Source organism: Talpa europaea (assembly GCF_964194135.1).
Source record: "Talpa europaea genome assembly, chromosome: 1".
NCBI classification, from domain to species: Eukaryota; Metazoa; Chordata; class Mammalia; order Eulipotyphla; family Talpidae; genus Talpa; species Talpa europaea.
This window is the reverse complement of record NC_140073.1, coordinates 28,224,913-28,243,571: the sequence shown is the minus strand read 5'-3', so window position 1 is coordinate 28,243,571 and position 18,659 is coordinate 28,224,913. Positions and strand designations below refer to the sequence as shown.

Genomic DNA, 18,659 nt, shown 5'->3' with positions numbered 1-18,659 from the left:
TCCTGCAAGCGCTTGACAAGGCGCCCTCCGGGCTCGGGAGCGGCGGGGCCGAGCAATCCCGGGCAGGGCTCGCCTCGCTGGTGACATCACTCCCGAAGATACTCCTCGTTCTCAGCGCCTGCCTTCGCGCGGCGTCCGTCGGTTTGTCCGTTTCCTTGCGTCCGCTTCTGGAGAGGACTCGGTGCCGGCCGGGGACAGAACCAGGCACCGAGGGGCGACAGGATCCGGGAGGAGGAGGGAGAGCTAAGGCAGCGAGGGTAGGAGGACCCCGGCAGGCGACAGGATGAAATTCAGCCCAGCGCACTACTTGCTGTCTCTCCTGCCTGCGCTCGTCCTCAGCACCAGGTGAGTCCAGGAGCGAGAGGAACCTGAGCCGAGGTGGGGAGCTCACGCCCACGGTAGGTTACTCCTGGTGCCGGGCACTAGTGGGGACCAAGGGCGGTCACTTCTGCTGTTTGCATTTCCTGCCTAAGTTAGAGGGGCTCCCCACTGTGATTCGGGCTCTGAAATCCTTCTGGGAGATGAGAGCCCTTTTCTAGTTATCCAACCCCTGGAAAAGTGCCCTTCGCAGCGAGGGGACCAAGTGTTAGCTTTCCCTTCCAGAGACAGCACGTTTCCCTCCAGCCCTAGTAATAGCAAAACAGATAACACGAGGTAACAGACCAAGGAGAGAAAGAAACAGACAAGGAAGGTAACGTTACTGGGCAGTGTCTTTACAGTGGAGCTTTCATAATAACCACAGAGTTTTCCTTTCCCCCACCCCTAAGTGTGTTTGATTTTAAGATAAAGGGAACGGGAGAATTAGGAGTGATCTGGAAGATGGTAAGCCTTGCACAAAAGTTCCTAGGACTTGGGAAATGGCCTGTGTTAAGGGTGTGAGTGGGCTGAGTGATAAGCACTTTCATTTGGCTGTCTTGTGAACAGGTCTAATTAAAGAGCACACGAGGCGATTAAAAGTTAGAAGACACTCTCAGAGTGCTGATGCAGAGACCCTAGTCAGAAACAATTAAGTACTGTACTCCGTCACTGGCCATAGATGGGACTTAAAGGCCCAGCACAGAGGAGCTATTTTTAGAGGCGTTTTAAAATGCATTGGTTGAAAAGAGTTTTGTGACTCTCCTCTGTTGATCAAGTCCCAAAGTTGGTGATGGGCTTGTATTCTTTCTCTGCAAGAGCAGCACAAAGGTAGACTGTTTGACTGCCCAGGACTGAGCCTTTATTTCCCATGCACTTAACATCATATTGGCAGCCACCGCTTTCCCTTGGCTACTATAAAATAAAATAACCCACACAGGATGAAGAGCTTTTCAAATCTGTGTGAATGGAAACATTATCTGATTGTGCATCTGTGGAAAATGAAGGGGAATGGAGGGAGAGGACCACATGTTATTCTGAAATTAAGAAGGATGCATAATCTACACGCCCTCTTTGGGGCTCCTGTAATTAAATTTTCCCTCTCATGTGAGGACTGTCTGATTTAGTCCCAGTAGTTAATGAACTTAGTCTCTCCTTGCAAACAAACCCCAGGTGACTTTCCCAGACTAAAAGGAAGTAGGAGTTGTGTGTTTTATTTTCTCTAAAGGTCGCTTTTCCCTTTAGTTTGCAAAATGTAGGTGGTTTTAAAGAAAATCACTTTGCTTCCCACTAGTATAACTTATTCCAGTCACAGAGCTGAGTTTAATATTTGTGCTTAACTCTAAATTCAATGTAAATCATGCATCGTATATTAGAAGTGGCTTGCCATCCACTCTGAAGTCTCGTGTTGCAGTTTAATAATTACTTGTGGAGACTTCTAGAGAAAGGAAAAGCTCAAGCTTTGGGCACTTAAGTTGATGCTGTTAACTTATATATAAAATAACAAATATTTACATAATAGAAATTCGACCCACAGTGATTTGAAAAAGAGGGAATCTCTAGAGTACAAAAGTACATTTGCTTTTTAAGGACGGTGATATTTAAGTGAACAGAAAGCTCTGTAGACTCTAGCTCCCAAAGTTTTAATGCTAGTTACATAATGCAAAGACAAAGAATCATTGTACTTCCTTTTATGAAAGTGTTAATTTTTATAGGGATCATTTTTTAAAAGATAGTACAATCTTGGAATAAATAAATCATTCCAGTTTACTTTAGATATATAACTTCTGTAGTGTTGATTGTTCATGAAAACTGTGACAGGCAGTCCTTGAATTTTCCTACTTGCCTACTCACCAAAGCATGTTGGGATTAAAAACAGGTGAAACTTTCGTAACCAGTGGCATATCTAGTTAATGCAAAGACTGTAGCAAATTTACTTTCACTAGATACCAGATTGCCTTGCGACGGGGAACATATTTGAAAAGGAATATGGTACTATCAATATGTTATTTTGCATAAAGAGATTATGTTTTATGCATATGTTTAATGAACTCTCACAGAAGGACATCCGCCTTGTAAAACTTACGTTTTTATAGGCATGTGGTTAATATGCAGGTCAGAACCTTAAACTGAAGATGTTTGTGTGAACAGTTGTTTTGGTAGAGGTGAGCTCCTTGCCCCGCTGAGAAAAACTGTGGTTCGGTCATGGCCACCTGTGACAATAGGCTTTCTTGCCAAAGACTCATGCTAACTTAGTTTCTTAGTCAGATGTGCTGCATGTGAAGCAAATGGCATTTCAGGTGCTGAGACCACATGAAATGCATTAACAGAAAGTAGCAATTGCTAGAGTTTCCTACAGCCATTGGGTGACGTCACTTGTCCTGTCAAGATCTTTTCCAATGTGAGTAATGTGGATCTCCGACTCATTGTTGAGAAAAAATATTTGCGTCCACATCTCTTTCCCTAGGTATAGCGCTTTAATACCTTGCTGTTCTCTTTCTAGTCTAAAGTTCAGTTTTGTTTTAAAGTAAAGGTATGTGTTCACTAAAAACAAATACTTCAATTAGAGCAAGATAATTACTATATAATCATGTTCTTTCCACAGGGATGGAAACTCTAATTCTGCATTTTAAATATGAAATTTTGAATAGCTTTCTGGTTTTTTTTGTGTGTTCTTATCTTTTCCTTTTTGGGAGCACTTTTAAGAATCTGGAACACACAGATGCCATAATTACCACCATAGTGACCCCCATGGATGCTAAATATTTACCTTTTACAATAGTCACAATAAGTTCTCTGTTTCATTGGTAAACCCGTACAGTTAAAAGAGCTGTTTAATTTCCTGTATTATCTCCTATTTAGAAAGTGCCTATGAGCTTCAAAAAAGAAAACAACAACTTAATATTATGAATAATGTAGCTAATACAGAAATCCATTTAACACGTGCGCAAATAAATACAGTCCAGGAAAGCAAACATGTGTACATTTAATAACTTCAGAGCAGGGTGACTCTTTTTAAATAGCCTCATTCTGTGGAAGTATTAAATTGCTATTCCAAGGCAGCCAGCAATTCATTTCAGAAAGAAGTAGTATAGGTATTGAAAGGAAGAGTAGGGTGAAAAAAAATCTTTAGAAGTTCTGGTGAAAAGGGACCCATGGAGTGCTGGAGAAGGCTTGTGCTTTCGTCTGCTGAACCTGTGTGCCTATATGCTTTGATTCTACTCTTGATGCCTTTGGTTTATTGAGTTTTAAATGACTTAATGGGGAGAGAAACATGGCAGGGGAGGAGTGAAGGTCTACTGACTGCTGGTGGTTTTCCATCAAGTAGGCACTTTAAGCAGATGGTCGGTTATAGGCCTCCCAACGGGAGTCACCTTAAAGGTGTCTCCTGGGTCCTCTCATCAGGAGCTATACCACATATCTACACTGGGGTATACTTTTACATGATACCTTATATTGAAAATGTCCCAGGTTCCTGTTTGTTCTGTACTTTCACATCAGCATCAAGTTGATAGACAGAAAAACAAAGATAAAAGGGGAAAACAAGAATGACAGTAACAACGTAAGAAGCAGCACCAATTTTATTTTATTTTATTTTATTTTTTTTTTGGTGGGACCCTCGCCGGCAGCCAAGGAACAAACTGGTGCTGCAGAGGCTGCGGGCAGCCTCGCAGCCCAACGCTCAACCGCTGCGCCACCAGGGGAGGCCCAGCACCAATTTTTTTTAATATTTTATTTTACATAATTCTTATGTCATTTTTTAATTTTTGCAAAATGTATGAATTTTCATTTTGGTTATATTCCCCATACAATTGCACCCCTCTCCCCTTATTTTGACCCTAATCCTTCTTCTCCCTGCCTCCCGCCCCGTAGTATGTTTCTGGTTTATAGTTGCTTGTTGGTTTTGATTTTTACCTTGATTAATTAGTCTTTTTCCTGGTCCCTTATTTAGGTTTTCTAAATTCCTGCTATGAGTGAGACCATCAGGTATTTTTCTTTTTCTTTCTGACTTATTTCGCTGAGCATGATCCCTTCTACCTCTATCCATGTTGCTGCAAACTGCATGTGTTTATCTTTTTTGATTGCTGAGTAAATTTGATGTAGGAAGCAGTCTTACTGTAAATACTCCTAATTGGTCTGAGACAAGGTGGGTTTGTTTTCCCAAGTCCTATCCACAGTTGAGTATTCTCACATATAAGTTTATAACTCTGAACATTCCTTTATTTATCTATTATAACACTTGTCCTGTTCTGTGTCATCAAATTAGAGAAATCTCTTTTCTAGACTAAGAAATTAATAAGCAAAGGTTTTGACTTTTCAAACGTCAATTCTGGGACTTAGTGGCTTATTTCTAATGACTTATTCTCCAAAAATGACTTATTTGGAGAATATATTTGTATGTTAAATTTGCATTGTAACTGAAGAAAAAGGATCTTCAAGCATTTATGATTAGACTGTACAATCATACCAAACCAAATTCCAAATAATTGAAAGGAAGAACTTGACTTAGCAACCAAGAAGCAAAAGTCACTCCAGCCACCTAGGAGTATTTGACTCTAGTGAAATTATTTTTTCTCGTGTGTTATTAGAGTGATTGTGTATAGTGTGTCTATACACCCGTTTTTAACATGACTTTTAAAGGAAAATACCTTTAATAAAAAAAGCTAAGTCGCTTAAGTAGCCTGAGTAAACATACTTTACTTTTTTTTTTTTTTTTAAGGACAGCAGGTCCTATTTTTTTTTTTTAAGATTTATTTATTTATACAAGCACTGGGTACAGTCAGAAGTGCGGGAGGGTGAGAGAATTCACCAGAGCGGGGAACAGAACAGGCAGACTGACAAAATACACTGCTGAGGGGAGCAGTGGGCGTGGCAGGAAAGGTCTGTGCGCCATGTGGGACCCTCGCTGGCAGCCAGGGATCAAACCAGTGCTGCAGAGGCTGTGGGCAGCTTCGCAGTCCAGCGCTCAACTCCTGAGCCACCAGGGGAGGCCCACATACTTTACTTTAATATTAAGTTTCTTTCTATGGAAAATTCAAAAATATCCTTTCGATCCTGTCTTTATAACCTTTGGGTAGATGACTTTGATATTTTCCTTGTCACACATTGAAAGTACTTGCAATGATTCAGTTATTGCACAAGTTATCAAGATAATACAATATGTTATAAATGCATGTTCCCATAATCTAGTCATGTACCAAAACAATTATATATATATATATATATATATATATATATATATATATATGTCAGTTGGATAAATAACAAAAGCAAATGTTTTAACAAAATTCTAAGTGAGAATAGAAGAAAGAGTGAACATGCCTATTAAGGGGCTTTAGAATTCACCTCTGCTTTCCAAGGTTTGTCAAGAATCTGGTGTTTTCATCCACCTCTGCTTTCCAAGGTTTGTGAAGAATCTGATATTTTCTGTCAATTTTAAAACCATGCAACCCTGGCCAGCTATGCGGTCTTAGCCTCTTATCCTCTTTACCCAGTTTTTTGTGTGGAAAATAGGGCCTCTCATAGAAACTTATTGAAAGGGTTGTGGTAAAGTCTGAATGGTTCATCTAGAAGAATCCAACATATTTGTTGGGACACTGTAAGTGTTCAGCGAGAGTAACTTGTGCCATCACTACCATGTTGTTATTTTTGTGAAATGTTTTATCTGTGATTGATCTAGACATAAGAGAATAAATGAAAACTTGGATAAAAATAAATTGGATGACTCAAAATTAACAAGAATCAGAGTCATCATCCAAAGGCATGAAAGAACTGGCAAAAAAAAAAAGAGAGGACGTATGAGAAGTAATGAGGATCACTGGTAATTAGTCTGGTTCTTTTCAAATGGGTTTTGGTGGCAAAATGCCTGGACCATGCTGTGTGCTGAGACTAGAACTCAACTTTTTTACACTGTGAAAAAGCATAGTTTTTAATTTAATCATATGGAAGGTGATTTTTAATACAAAAGTATATATGTAGCTACTTAACATTGTTATCTATTTAAAATTTAATTCAGTTTACAGTGCATGAATCTTAATATCAAATCAATGCCAGATGATTTCAAGATGATTTCAAACTCCATAGGCAGAGTAAATATAAAAGTTTCTACAACTTTATTTTCTGCTTGTTAATTGACTTCATCTAGTAGCAATGTATAATGGATGCACACATTTGGAAAACTGAGGTAAGGAAAGGTAATGTTGAGATTTTTTTTCCTATGAATGAGAACAATTTAAAAACTGTGGATAAAGCAGTCCCAGTATTAGATATCTAAAGAATCATAACATGAAGGGGATGTTAAACTAAACTAGTTTTGAAAACAACTTTAGAGTTCTAGTCTCAGTGAGTTTGCAAATACGGTGTCATACACTCTTCATAGTTTAACCCATGAAATATTTCACTTATGGTCAGAAATTCATGGGTAAAACTATGAAGAGCTTATGCTACAGTATATGCAAACTCATTGAGACTAGAACTCTAAAGCTGTTTTCGTGTGTGTGTGTGTGTGTGCGTGTATGGTTTGCCATAGATTATTGTTTATTTGTGAATGTGTATAGACCCAGTCAGCCAAGTGGAATAGAGAACAGGGTATGATTTGATGATAAGGAAAAATAAAAGACAGATAATATTAAGTGCAGATAATATTTAGTACATATCAGAGAAAGGGCTCAAGTTGATTAAAACATGTAAAGACTTTGCTTCATGATTATAGGAGGCAAGGAAATATAAAAAGTAAACCATTCTGTTCAGACACAAGGTGAAGGTCAACCAAATAAACGCTGTGATTCCAGAATGCTTTCATGAAACACTAGGAGACATCATTATACCATAGGTAGTGATTGCATTGCAATTACGTCTGACTTGTTTGGTGGTGCTTTTGCGTGTTTTAATCTCTTTGAGTGTACTTAAAGAGTCTATTACTAGGGAAACATGCTGTGTGTACAAAGTTTTGTTTCTAGTCCAAAACCCTTCATTTTAGAGGTGAAAAAAAAACTGAGGTCCAGAGTGATTGAGATTGTCTAAAGCCACAGAATAGAACCCTAGATAAGAAACAACAAGACTCCCTCCATTCTTTCTATTTTGTCATGTGACTGCCCTCCATGACATTTATCTTCTGTAATGAAGCCACATTTGTATGGGTACCTATAATATACCCAGAACTGTTCTAATTTTTGTGGAGTGTAAATTTAGTTAGGAGGAATTGCAGTAACAAGTTGTTGAACACCATTTGTTGTTTTTTGATGAGTGATCTGACCTAGAAAAAGACTCCAGGTCATTTTCAAAGCCCAAAGCAGAATCATTAATGAATTCTCACTTTGCACATAGTTTGCCTCTCAAGAGAGACACCTATACCAGTTGCTTTTGATCTCTCAAGTCCATTACAAGGTGATATTTTTGGTACCTTTGGGAATTTTTCCTCAAAATTATTTCCTGTAAATGTATTTCCTAGTAAGACATTTGCTTATATATTCACCTATGGTGAAAGTGTGTTGCATTGTTTAATGGACAACATACTTTACTTTTATGTTGGAACCTCACACAATCAACATTTCATTTAATGATTTTATTAAAAATCAAAAGATATGAATTCCTTAAATGAATTTCAAACCTCTTGACTGGCGAAGCCAAAATAATAAAATCATGGTTTAATTTCTGATAAGATTCTGCTGGAGCAGGTGGTGGAGGAAATTGAGCCTAGTGAATGATCCTTACGGGAAAAAAAGCAACAAAAATCACTCATTGAGTTGCTGCCTTCCAAAGTAGTTCTTGTAGCTGAACTAAGATGTTGGCAAGAGTTAATGTGGTTTTTTGGCCAACCTCCATCTCATGTCCACATAAAATATGTGCTTCTTTATGACTTACGGAGCCTATCCTCAAAAGAGTTGTGAGGTTTTCTAATTCCCCACCCTTCAGATACTGAACTAAAACATACCCTGAACATCTAGAAGCACTTACTCAGTGAGGAACTGAATAATGGGATAATGGTTTCAGGGAATGTTTATCCTTATACATAGATTAAATCCAAAGACTGTGGAATCAAACAGACTTTGGATCAGTCTTACTAGTTATATGATTTTAGAAATGTCATTTAACATCTTAGCCAAATTTTTTGGTCAATAAAAAGTTGCTTCTCTTTTAATTTGTCAAGAGAATTGAATAAGTTAATGTATATAAAGAACAGTACCTAACACAGAGAACTATAATTCAGTATAGTACCAGTCCACATTGTCTGATTGAAGGTTCAGAGTGATTTTACCATACCAGAGTGAACTTGCATTTCACAAAGAGATTGTCAAGAAAAAATAAAGAAAAGCACTAGGAACATACCTGACTTCTGTTTGGGTCCAAAACCTCTAAATTATATTTGGTTAAACATTTAAAGTACTTATAATATCCCATTAAAGGCTTTAAAAATATTTTTCAAATTCAAATATAGCAAGATCAAAGAGATGCCTGTTAAGCTAGAAAAGCATAAAAGCCAACAAGACTTTTGACAAGTTGAATATTCTGGACTTTGCAATTAAGGATTCTCACAATGGGGTAAAATTGGTTATGACCTCCACAAAATATTGGAGAAGAGTATGAGAAGGGAGAGGAAAATTAGATACCTATCACATGAGGGCTCTTTGAATGCCGTGTGCATGGACAAAGATGGCAGGGGTGGGAAAGAAAGTCCCAATCACTAGCCTTTCTGTTTTTGTTATTTTGTTGGTAATTTTCTCTTTTCTGATGCTTGTATTCATTCACTTCACGTCTTTGCAGAAAATTAAGCCCTTAACATTGGGCCGGGAAGAGGGGGTGGAAAACCTTCAGAACTATAAAAGAAGCAAGGAAATGCATGAAAAATTGAAGTGACATGTTGGCAAGAAGTAGATATGGTTGAGGAAGCTTTATATTGTTGAAAACATAGAGCTTTTTCCTTTAGATACTACAAAGTGAAATGTGAGTTCATTCTATAAATGAATTCACATAAAATAGGGACAGATTTTTTTTTTTTAAGATTTATTTATTTATACAAGCACTGGGTACAATCAGAAGCATGGGAGGGTGAGAGAATTCACCAGAGCCAGAACAGGGAATATAACAGGCAGACTAACGAAATACACTGCTGAGGGGAGCAGCGGGCGGCAGGAGAGGTCTGCTCGCCATGTGGGACCCTCTCCGGTGGCCTGGGATCGAACTGGCGCTACAGAAGCTGCAGACAGCTTCGCAGCCCAGCGCTCAACCACTGTGCCACCAGGGGAGGCCTGGGGACAGATTTCTTTTTCTGACACTATAATTTAGAAAATATTGAAATATATTAAATCCCTTTTATGTATTATAGGTCTGTCAATTCATTTGGTCATTTTATACACATGTAAGTTACAAGTTTGATTAATCTTTTTGAGGATTAATTATGTCCGTGACAGTATGCTTACATTCTTACTTTCTGCCACTTAACCCCTACTTTCTTGCAACATATACTTACGTATGTAAACTCAGGAGACTGAGCTTAGGACCTGTTCAATGGTTAGCTCACTATATCCCAACTGTAAAGTGGTCTGATCTTAGCTCATCACTTTTAAGAATTGTGCACTGAAGGGAACTGTAACTACTTACAGATTCTAATATCTCTATAAATAATACATCAAGAAAAACAGTAACTGATAATACAAATTAGGAGACTGAAACTAAACCATGTTGGCAAATAACTGTATATTTTCACAAGGTGGAATAAGATACATTAAGAATATTCTTAAGATAAATCATGGAAAGGAATTCATTAGTTTGAAGACCAGCCAAATTGATGCTTTCATTATAAATCTAAAAACTTGCCAGCTAATTAAAATATTCCTAAGTAAACCTCGTGGATGTTCTCAGATCATTATTGTTTCTCAAAGTATATCCCTGAGAATATCTAAATCAGAGTACCCTAGATATATTTGATTTGATTGTCTGAGGAAGGTGCCAAATAATTTTAATTTTAATGTGGACCTTGGGTGCTTGCTATGTAGGTGAAAGCTTGGAAATGGTGTCATTTTTTAGGACTGTAGAATCTGGAATACTTTGACCTTTTTTTGCATTGACTCAGCATGGATATTGCAGAAGTTAGGAGCATGGAAAGATGGTCATGTTTTGGTGGAAATCACACCTGTTCTCACACTGTATATAAATAAATTTCGTAAGTGAGTATCATATGCTAGGCTCTGTCAGTCATGTTATATGAAAACAATTCTTGATTTCATATACATTTTTACAAAGGTCTGAGAAAATGTTCAAACACATTAAGTATAAATCCTGTATAAATCCTGTATAAAAGTATAACAAGTATAAATCCTGATTAATCTGGCAAAAATAAAAAAAAAAGATCATTCCTGTTCTGTTCTCTGAATCCACTAGAAGCAACTTTTTTGGTTATTTTTCTTTATAAAGGGGAAAAGCATATTTTGAATTATTTTTCTGGATTAAACAGAATGTATAGCCATGCCAGTCAGTTTGCCTCATTGTTTTCCTCTCAGCCATGATCAGTTAGTTCTTCTGGAAGAAACATATAATTTAATGATGATTCATTGCAGTAATCATTTCACAATATATACAAACAAATCCATTCAAAATCCATATAACAAAAGATGCTAGAAATTATATACCACCTTAAACCAGGCTGATCCTGACAATAAATGTGAGAGGTCATTACTAATATGTCTCCCATTTTATGCATGTGGAAACTAAGGCACGTAGGGCTTAGATTACTTTCCCAGCATTATAAACAGGCAAGCAGTACAGTTTAAATTCAAACACTAGCTATCCTTGGAGCCCATGTTCTTAATCTCTGTGCATTCATACCTCCTAGAATATAAGGTAAAGCATGCTAATGACCCTAAATCTTTATCTTTCTGCAGTCCCCTTCATGGGTTCTGACTTATACAAGTGACAGGAAGAATGAAAATTGTAGCTTCTACTCAGGTATACCTAAGTGCACAGCTAAGGTGACAGAAGATCCTTTCTAAAAAGTTGTATCTGAAAATATAATGTATCTTATTTTTCTATTGTGAAAGAAAACTAAGAAATGTGATGTTCTATTGCCTGGCCTTAAATGGTGCCTAAATTTTATGTGTGGGACTTGGGGACATGTGGTAGGAACCATACTGATCTAAGTCCTAATTGCAGGCCGGCACTTTCTTACCTGTGTGATTCCAGGTAGCTGTCTCAGCTCCCAGGTGATTGGACTCTTACTTTGACTGCTTTTAAATTTATAATTATTAAGGTTATTGCTTGTTTTCCATATGTAAGAATTGTACTACAACTTACCCTAAGATTACTTTTCTATAGTTCATTACAGTACATCACACTTTAAGGATTAGAGAAGTTATATCTAAAGATACAAAATTAAAATGTAGATATAGAACTGAATACTTGATTTCATAGGTATCAGCCTCAGGTGGGGATCGTCACACAATAAGTCTTAACAGAAAAATGTGTGGTGTCCAGGCATTTGGGAAACAAAGGAGTTGTTGAAGATCATGCGAACAATAGTCTTGTGTATACACCCACATGGAGACATGAACCAGGGGTCCAGTGCATGGGAGTTTTATGCCTCTTTTTCTATGCCCCAAACCTCACAACATGACTTAGTGTCACCTTTACTTTTGCAGATATCAAAGGCAACAGACTCATAATTTCAAATGAGTCTTTCTTGAAGCCTGAGCAAATAATAATTATTAATAGCAACCTGATTTTCCTTAGGAATTTTAGGTACTGCTATTTTCCTGGAACTGCACTTCCATTGACAGTCAGAAGATGGCAGTGTGAAGTGCGAAGTACTGTTACCTTCATATTTCTGTTCTAGATATGAGGGATTCATTTTGACACATGCCCCTTAGAATTGCTTTCTAAGAGCAAGACTTGATTTCATATCAAAATAATTACAGAGAGAACTATATATATATGTATAGCTATATATGCATGTATATATATAATATATAACATATAGAGAGTGCATAAACAATTTTAACATATATATAAACCATTTTCTGAGAATGTTTCCTTAAAAATAGGCTTTATTTAGTAACACTATTATTATCTTGGTTCCATTCATCAGCACAGTGATTCCTGCATGTCCACTTTCCTCTTTAAAGAGAATTGAACCTGAAAAATAAGGAGGCATTTCTCCTACATGCTATTTTACTGAAGTGACATTATATTAAAGACAGTCTTATGGATAAACTTGAAGTGGAGGTGGCATTGAATGAGGTAGACATTTCATCTGATATTTTTATAGAATTGAAATCTCAACTATTACACATGCTCATACATTTCTGCATCACTTTATATACCAATTAATAGAATTGTCTTTTTATAAATGAGGAAATCATTAGCTACACAGTTAGGTGGCCCAGACCCAGAATTCAGAGTTATGCTTTTACAGCAACAAACTTACCTAGAAAGTTGTAATATAAAGGAGCAGAGTTGTGCCATTTTAATCTACTTGGGCTGCTATAACAAAGCAACATAGATATGGTACTTTAAGCAACAAATTTTTATTATTCAGTTTTGGGCACTGGGAAGTCCAATATCAAGGTGCAAGCTGAGCCAATATTTAGTACAAGCATGATTTCTGGTTTTCAAACTGAGGTCTTCCCCTTGCATGATTGTGAGATAATTTTATTTTGCATTCATCTCATTCCACTATTAAAGTAGTTCTCCTATTTTAATTGAAGTAACATTGGATTATAATGCCTATTTACATGCTTTGCTTGTGTAGCATTATAAATAACAACATACATAAATAATACATTAAGTTTGTCAATTCTTCTAAGGGCACTAAGCTCATTAAGAAGCTCTACCCTCATGGCCTAATTACTTCTCAAAGGGCCCACCTCCTTAACCACCCCTTAGTGGGTTAGGGTTTCATGATGTGAATTTTGGGGAACACAGCATGCAGCATAGTGGCTGGCTCCTGTGCCTCTGGAAAAAAAAAAAAAAAAAAAAGAACCAACTGTCTAGTGACTAAAAGCAACCTGGTTAGATTTTTGGGGAAAGATGAGTCAGAAGCTGCCAGCCAGTTGGAGTTAAATGTGGTGTTGTATACCCCATGCATGACTTATATTGTCACACATGGTTTGGGCCTTCTGTGTATCTTCCCTAAGCCAACGTGAGCATCTCTCTGTAAGTCTTACCATGTTAATCAGCTAATATTCAATTTCTTGGTATGCTCAAAGAACTCCAAATTGTACTACCTTAAACAAGATATAATTTACTTATTCCTCACATAACATAGGGAATGCAGGACTGGATGATTTTCCATGATCAGCAAGTAGGGCTACATTATAAATTTTGTAGGCCTAAGGTACTTTTCCCCTTTCAACTACACACACTGACATATACAGAAATAAATAATATTTTGTGGCTGCACTGATATAAAGATGGATATGTTAATATCAGATATACTTAAACAATTTTTTTTTTATTTTAAAAGAAATTTAGAGATGCTTGTTTATCTCTAAAAGGATCACAGACTTCCTGCACTGTGCCTAATGTGACATGGGGGGCTCTTTTCAGCTCTCTGCTCTGTGGCAGTCTTTGCCTTTATGCCCATGTAGGGCTACTGGATATGTGGTAGTTACAGTAAGAAAGCCAGTGATGATGGCCAAGTATTTGTGATATGAACATTAAAACATACTTAGAGTCATTACATCTTGGGTTCCAGTGGGTTTTTAGTTTCTACTTCAAGCCTTCATTTGATGAATGTATAAAGTGAAGCTCTTGGACATTGTCAAGAGTGATACTATTATTTATTCATTCATTTATTTTTTTGAAGATTATTTATTTATGCATACAAGAACTTGGGTCTAGGCCAGAGGTGCAGGGGGTGAGAGGATTCACCAGAGACAGAATGGGGATCAGAGCAGGCAGATCAACTGAAATATACAGCTGAGGGGAGCAGCAGGTGAGACAGGAGAGGTCTGCTGTGCCTTGTGGATCACCTCCCTGGCCGGGGCGGGGGGGGGGGGGTGTGTGTGTGTCAAATTCATGCTGCCATGGCTGGTGATAGCTTGATAGTGCGGACAATTTAACCCTTGTGCCACCAGAGAGGCACAGATACTACTATGTAATAGCATAATCAATACAAAAGGAAAAATAAAAAGTATATACCAATACTTCCATTATATGTTTTATTGCCAATCCAACATCAATCTTTTCTTAAACCTCAAAAGAGGTCATAAGCATGGGGTTCCTATAGTGTTCTGAAAAAAAAAAAAAATGAATATGAATGTGGGTGGTTATTTTAAAGTGTACATTATTCTTTAACATAAATGTAAATGCTAAAGAATCCACAGTGACTGAATTCTTACTTCCTTTCTAACACCACACATTTCAACATTAGTTTTTATATAATAAATACAGCTTGATTTGTCAAAACAGGTGCTTTCTGGTTCTAATAGTTTATCCTATCTCACATAATTTTATTCTCAGTCTCTTTGCTTATTGTTTTATTTAACAAAAGAGAAGCTGATATTAACATGGTTTTCTTTCAAGCAATGAAGACAAGCCAACACCACAAACTTCTCTTAATGATAAAAGAATGAAAATTATATTTGATAATATGCTGAATAAAAATCATAAAAATTATACTACCTTAAACAAGATATAACTTACTTTTTCACTTTTGCTGTTTTCAAGTCTACAAAAGATTTCATCATGTCTCAGCTAGAAACATTTACATGGAAAGAAAACTATATAATTACTGTAAGTTTCAGGGAAGAATTTGAACCCTAGTCCATAATTCTGAAGTCTAGGTTTTATCATGGAATATCAGTCAGTGAATCCTGTTAGTATCAAGTAAAGACTAAATTTTGACAGAATGTGTGTGTGTGTGAATTGCTCTTTCAGGAAATCACCAGCTTTTGTCTACCTGTAACCTGTCAGATGTTGAATGTGGAGAGTATTTACCCCAAAGGAGCAATGAAAAGGTTATAGGCTGGGAAAATAAGAGTTGCCAGATAGTTGCTAAGTGGAAGACCAAGTGAGAGTGGAATTGATTTAGTGTTTTGGTGTGTGAAGTTTAGTGCATTCTGCAAGTATAGTAAAGATTGCTCAGCTGAGTTTTGTAAAGAGCACATGGGGGATGGTGGGGGAAGACCTTTGGAGAATAGAATAGTTTAAAGTTAAGTGGTGAACACAGTTACCATAGAAGATGCCTGTGGTGCATCATTGACATTGGGCTAGAGTTTGCGGAGAGGGGCCTGCATCAGTGGTAGAGAAATCCTCCACTGAATGCAGAGAATGACTATTAAAGGTTGTGTTTTGTTTTGTACTGTGTTTTCTGGCCATAAAAGTAAATACAACACAAACTGGAAGAAAGAGAACTAGAATAAGCTGGTGATGGTGAGTCTCTTATTCATAGTGAAACTGAGAGTATAGTGACACAGGGAGAATGGATTCAGAATAAGTAAGTGTTCCTTAGCTGAGACCCTGATCAAATAAACAATCTTCCTTCATCTCTTACTCCCTCCTGACTTCCTTCGAGCTGTGGCAAAGTAACCCCCACCTCCCAACTACCTTAATTGGATGAGAATTTGATTCTTAAAGACACAGCACTATCAAGAGATCATTAGTCACTGCAGGATGAGTTGGATCCCCAGCCAGCCAGGGAGCTAACCCACATGGCACAGCAGACCTATCCTGTCTACCCGTCCCCCACCCCACCCACTCCCCTCAGCAGTGTATTTCAGTCAGTCTGCCTGTTTTGTTCCCCACTCTGTCTCTGGTGAATCCTCTCCCCCTGCACCCCAGTTCTGTATGCATTAATAAATCATTAAAAAAAGAATAAATGATGATAGTTTGAGAGAAGAGGTGATTTAACTCGAGAAAACTTAAGGATAGTGTCATGTCCTTGATTAGAGGAGAGTGCAGTATATGCTTCCTCCTTAAAACAAATTTAAGAGAAATTTTCTACAAATGATTAAAGGGTATGTTTATTGAGTGTCCATGATATAGTTGTAAGAATGAATAATAAGTTGATTGAAACATCATGGGATGATATGGGATCTTAATGCAAATCTGTTGAGTTGTTCTCTTCCAGACCTTTCCACTAATTGTTTTTAGTTCAAAGCTAGTCACAGTTCAGAGCTAGTCAGTTACTAGAGAGTCACTTCTTGAACTAGTTTGGTTTCAGAGTCATCTCACCCTCTTCTCTTTGTTTGTAGTTGAACTAAAATTGTCCCTAAGGACTGCTAACATAACTCCTCAAATACTCCAGTACTTTATTCTGAGAGTCTTGAGTTTTGGAGAGACCCTCACTTCGTTGAAGAATATTATAATATGTAATCTGAGAAGGTCTAGGAAATTAGATGTAGATTTAGGGAGAATGGCAATGATTTGAATGGAAGATGCTTTCAAGGTTTTATTGTTTTTATATATTCATGACACTTTGTGACTAAGTCTATTAAACACAAAATTGAAGAAGGGTTACATGAGACTTCCAGAATTGGGATTGGACTATGAACAGAAGGACCTATCTATAAATTTGCCCTCTAAAACAGTCTATGTGAAAGTCCTTAGGGCAGAAGTTTTTGCATCCACCAGATACAGCTGAAGTGACACAGTTTCACTCACATATTGAAATTTGTTGTATTCTCATGTCTCAGTTTTCTTGCAAATGCATTTGTCTATTGTTTTGATATGCAGAGATGTACATCAGATTTTAGTAAAGTATTTCTCCTCAATATCATTAATTTATAATAACAATATGTACTTTATAAAAAATAGAAAGGAACAACTGCATTTTTTCAGGAAAATATTTTTATCTGTTTTCAGTTTGTAAGTGAATACAATTATCAGGGAAATGTTCATTTCAGTCAAGCTTTAAATGTGAAAATATTGACAGCTCAGACCCGAAATATATCTTATTCCTTTCTACTAACTCAGTATACCAATAGCAGTGGCAAGTATTGTTATTAGGCAGTTAAAAATGCTTCACTATTTTTACCTGATTTCTTTAGTTTCCTTAGTTTGTCATCTGATTTCAGAAGCTTCATAGTTTTGTGATTTCTAAAGTAGTATAGCAATTTATTAAATCTATAAAATTTAAGATCTTTAATTTTGAAGCATTTGAATGGGAGGATTTTGAAAATTTGGCTCTCACAAGGAGAAATCTGATGAAAAGACAGCTGTTGAGATGCAATGGAATTAAATGAATATTTAAATATATAAATGAATACAACAGAATTAAATGAATCACAGTTTACAAAAATGTTGCTATCTACTCTAAAACTCAATAGTGTATGACCGAAAGGAATGTTTGGAAATGGAACTGTTGTCAACATGAAGGGAAGATAGAATTGAAAAATGAGCGAAACAGATATTTGTGTCTATGATTACACTTGAACATCACTTCTAGGTTCTCATTGCTGTAGAAATCAGGTGTTATTTCTGTGTGTTCCTATTTAGGAGATTACATATAACAAAAGTTTGCAAAATTATTAAACTTGCACAGAAGAGTCTTATAAATAAACTTAAAATTCAATAAGTTGTTGGCTAATAGCTAATAGAACTTTTCCTAATAGAAAGGGGACTAGAAAGTATAATCTTGCCTCTTGGCCATATTTTCTTGTGTTCGTTATTCCTTTTGAGAAGAGGTATGGTACAATGATGCATAGACAAATGTATATTCTGGTCCAGGACCAGGCCAGAGTTAGGGAATCTTGTGATTGGATAATCATCAAGCATACAATTGAATGCTCAGAATTTTGGCTTTTGTCAGTATCTCAAAATGAATCAAATCCATAGAAAACTAATTAACTAAACTTGTAAGAGTCCTTCAATATGTAAACTAAACTTCCAGTAATGATATTGAGGAGAAATAAAATCTCACTGGGAATACATACTAATGTTTTTCCATCATGGGATTACTCCTCTGCAGGGAAATACACATGGGTGGCCACATAATGATCAGGTAATTCAAACAATAACATCAAAATTCTTAGGTTTTAGGTAAACTCTATTCTCTTGCATCTTCATAACATAGATTATTTTTTATCACTCTCATCTCACTGATGAAGAAACTGAAACATAAGGAAGTTTAATTTTACGAATTTTACAGTTCATCAGTGGTTCAGGTAGGTTTTAGACCCATGTCTGTCTTTGAGCAAAAATGTTAAGGACCTGGGCTTTTTACCACAATCCAAATGAGCTTTCATTGGGAGTAGGAAGAAGGGCTGTCCTGGTTAAGGGATGAGTCATTCAATACATAGTACGACTTAATTGCCCAAATTCTGTTTATTGAATAGCATCTAAATAGTAGGTTGTTCATCACAATAACATCT

The 18,659-nt window shown here is 36.8% G+C and overlaps 1 protein-coding gene across 1 annotated transcript in view; it reads left to right on the top strand.

The window, feature by feature from the left end:
* Positions 1-283: 283 nt before the first annotated feature.
* Positions 284-18,659, top strand: part of LUZP2 (leucine zipper protein 2) — a gene marked incomplete at both ends in the record, with an annotated part of 299,358 nt that continues 280,982 nt past the window's right edge. The window contains one exon of the mRNA XM_084237174.1: positions 284-345. Within this exon, the coding sequence (XP_084093300.1) occupies positions 284-345 (62 nt within the window). The remainder of the gene's footprint in view (positions 346-18,659) is intronic.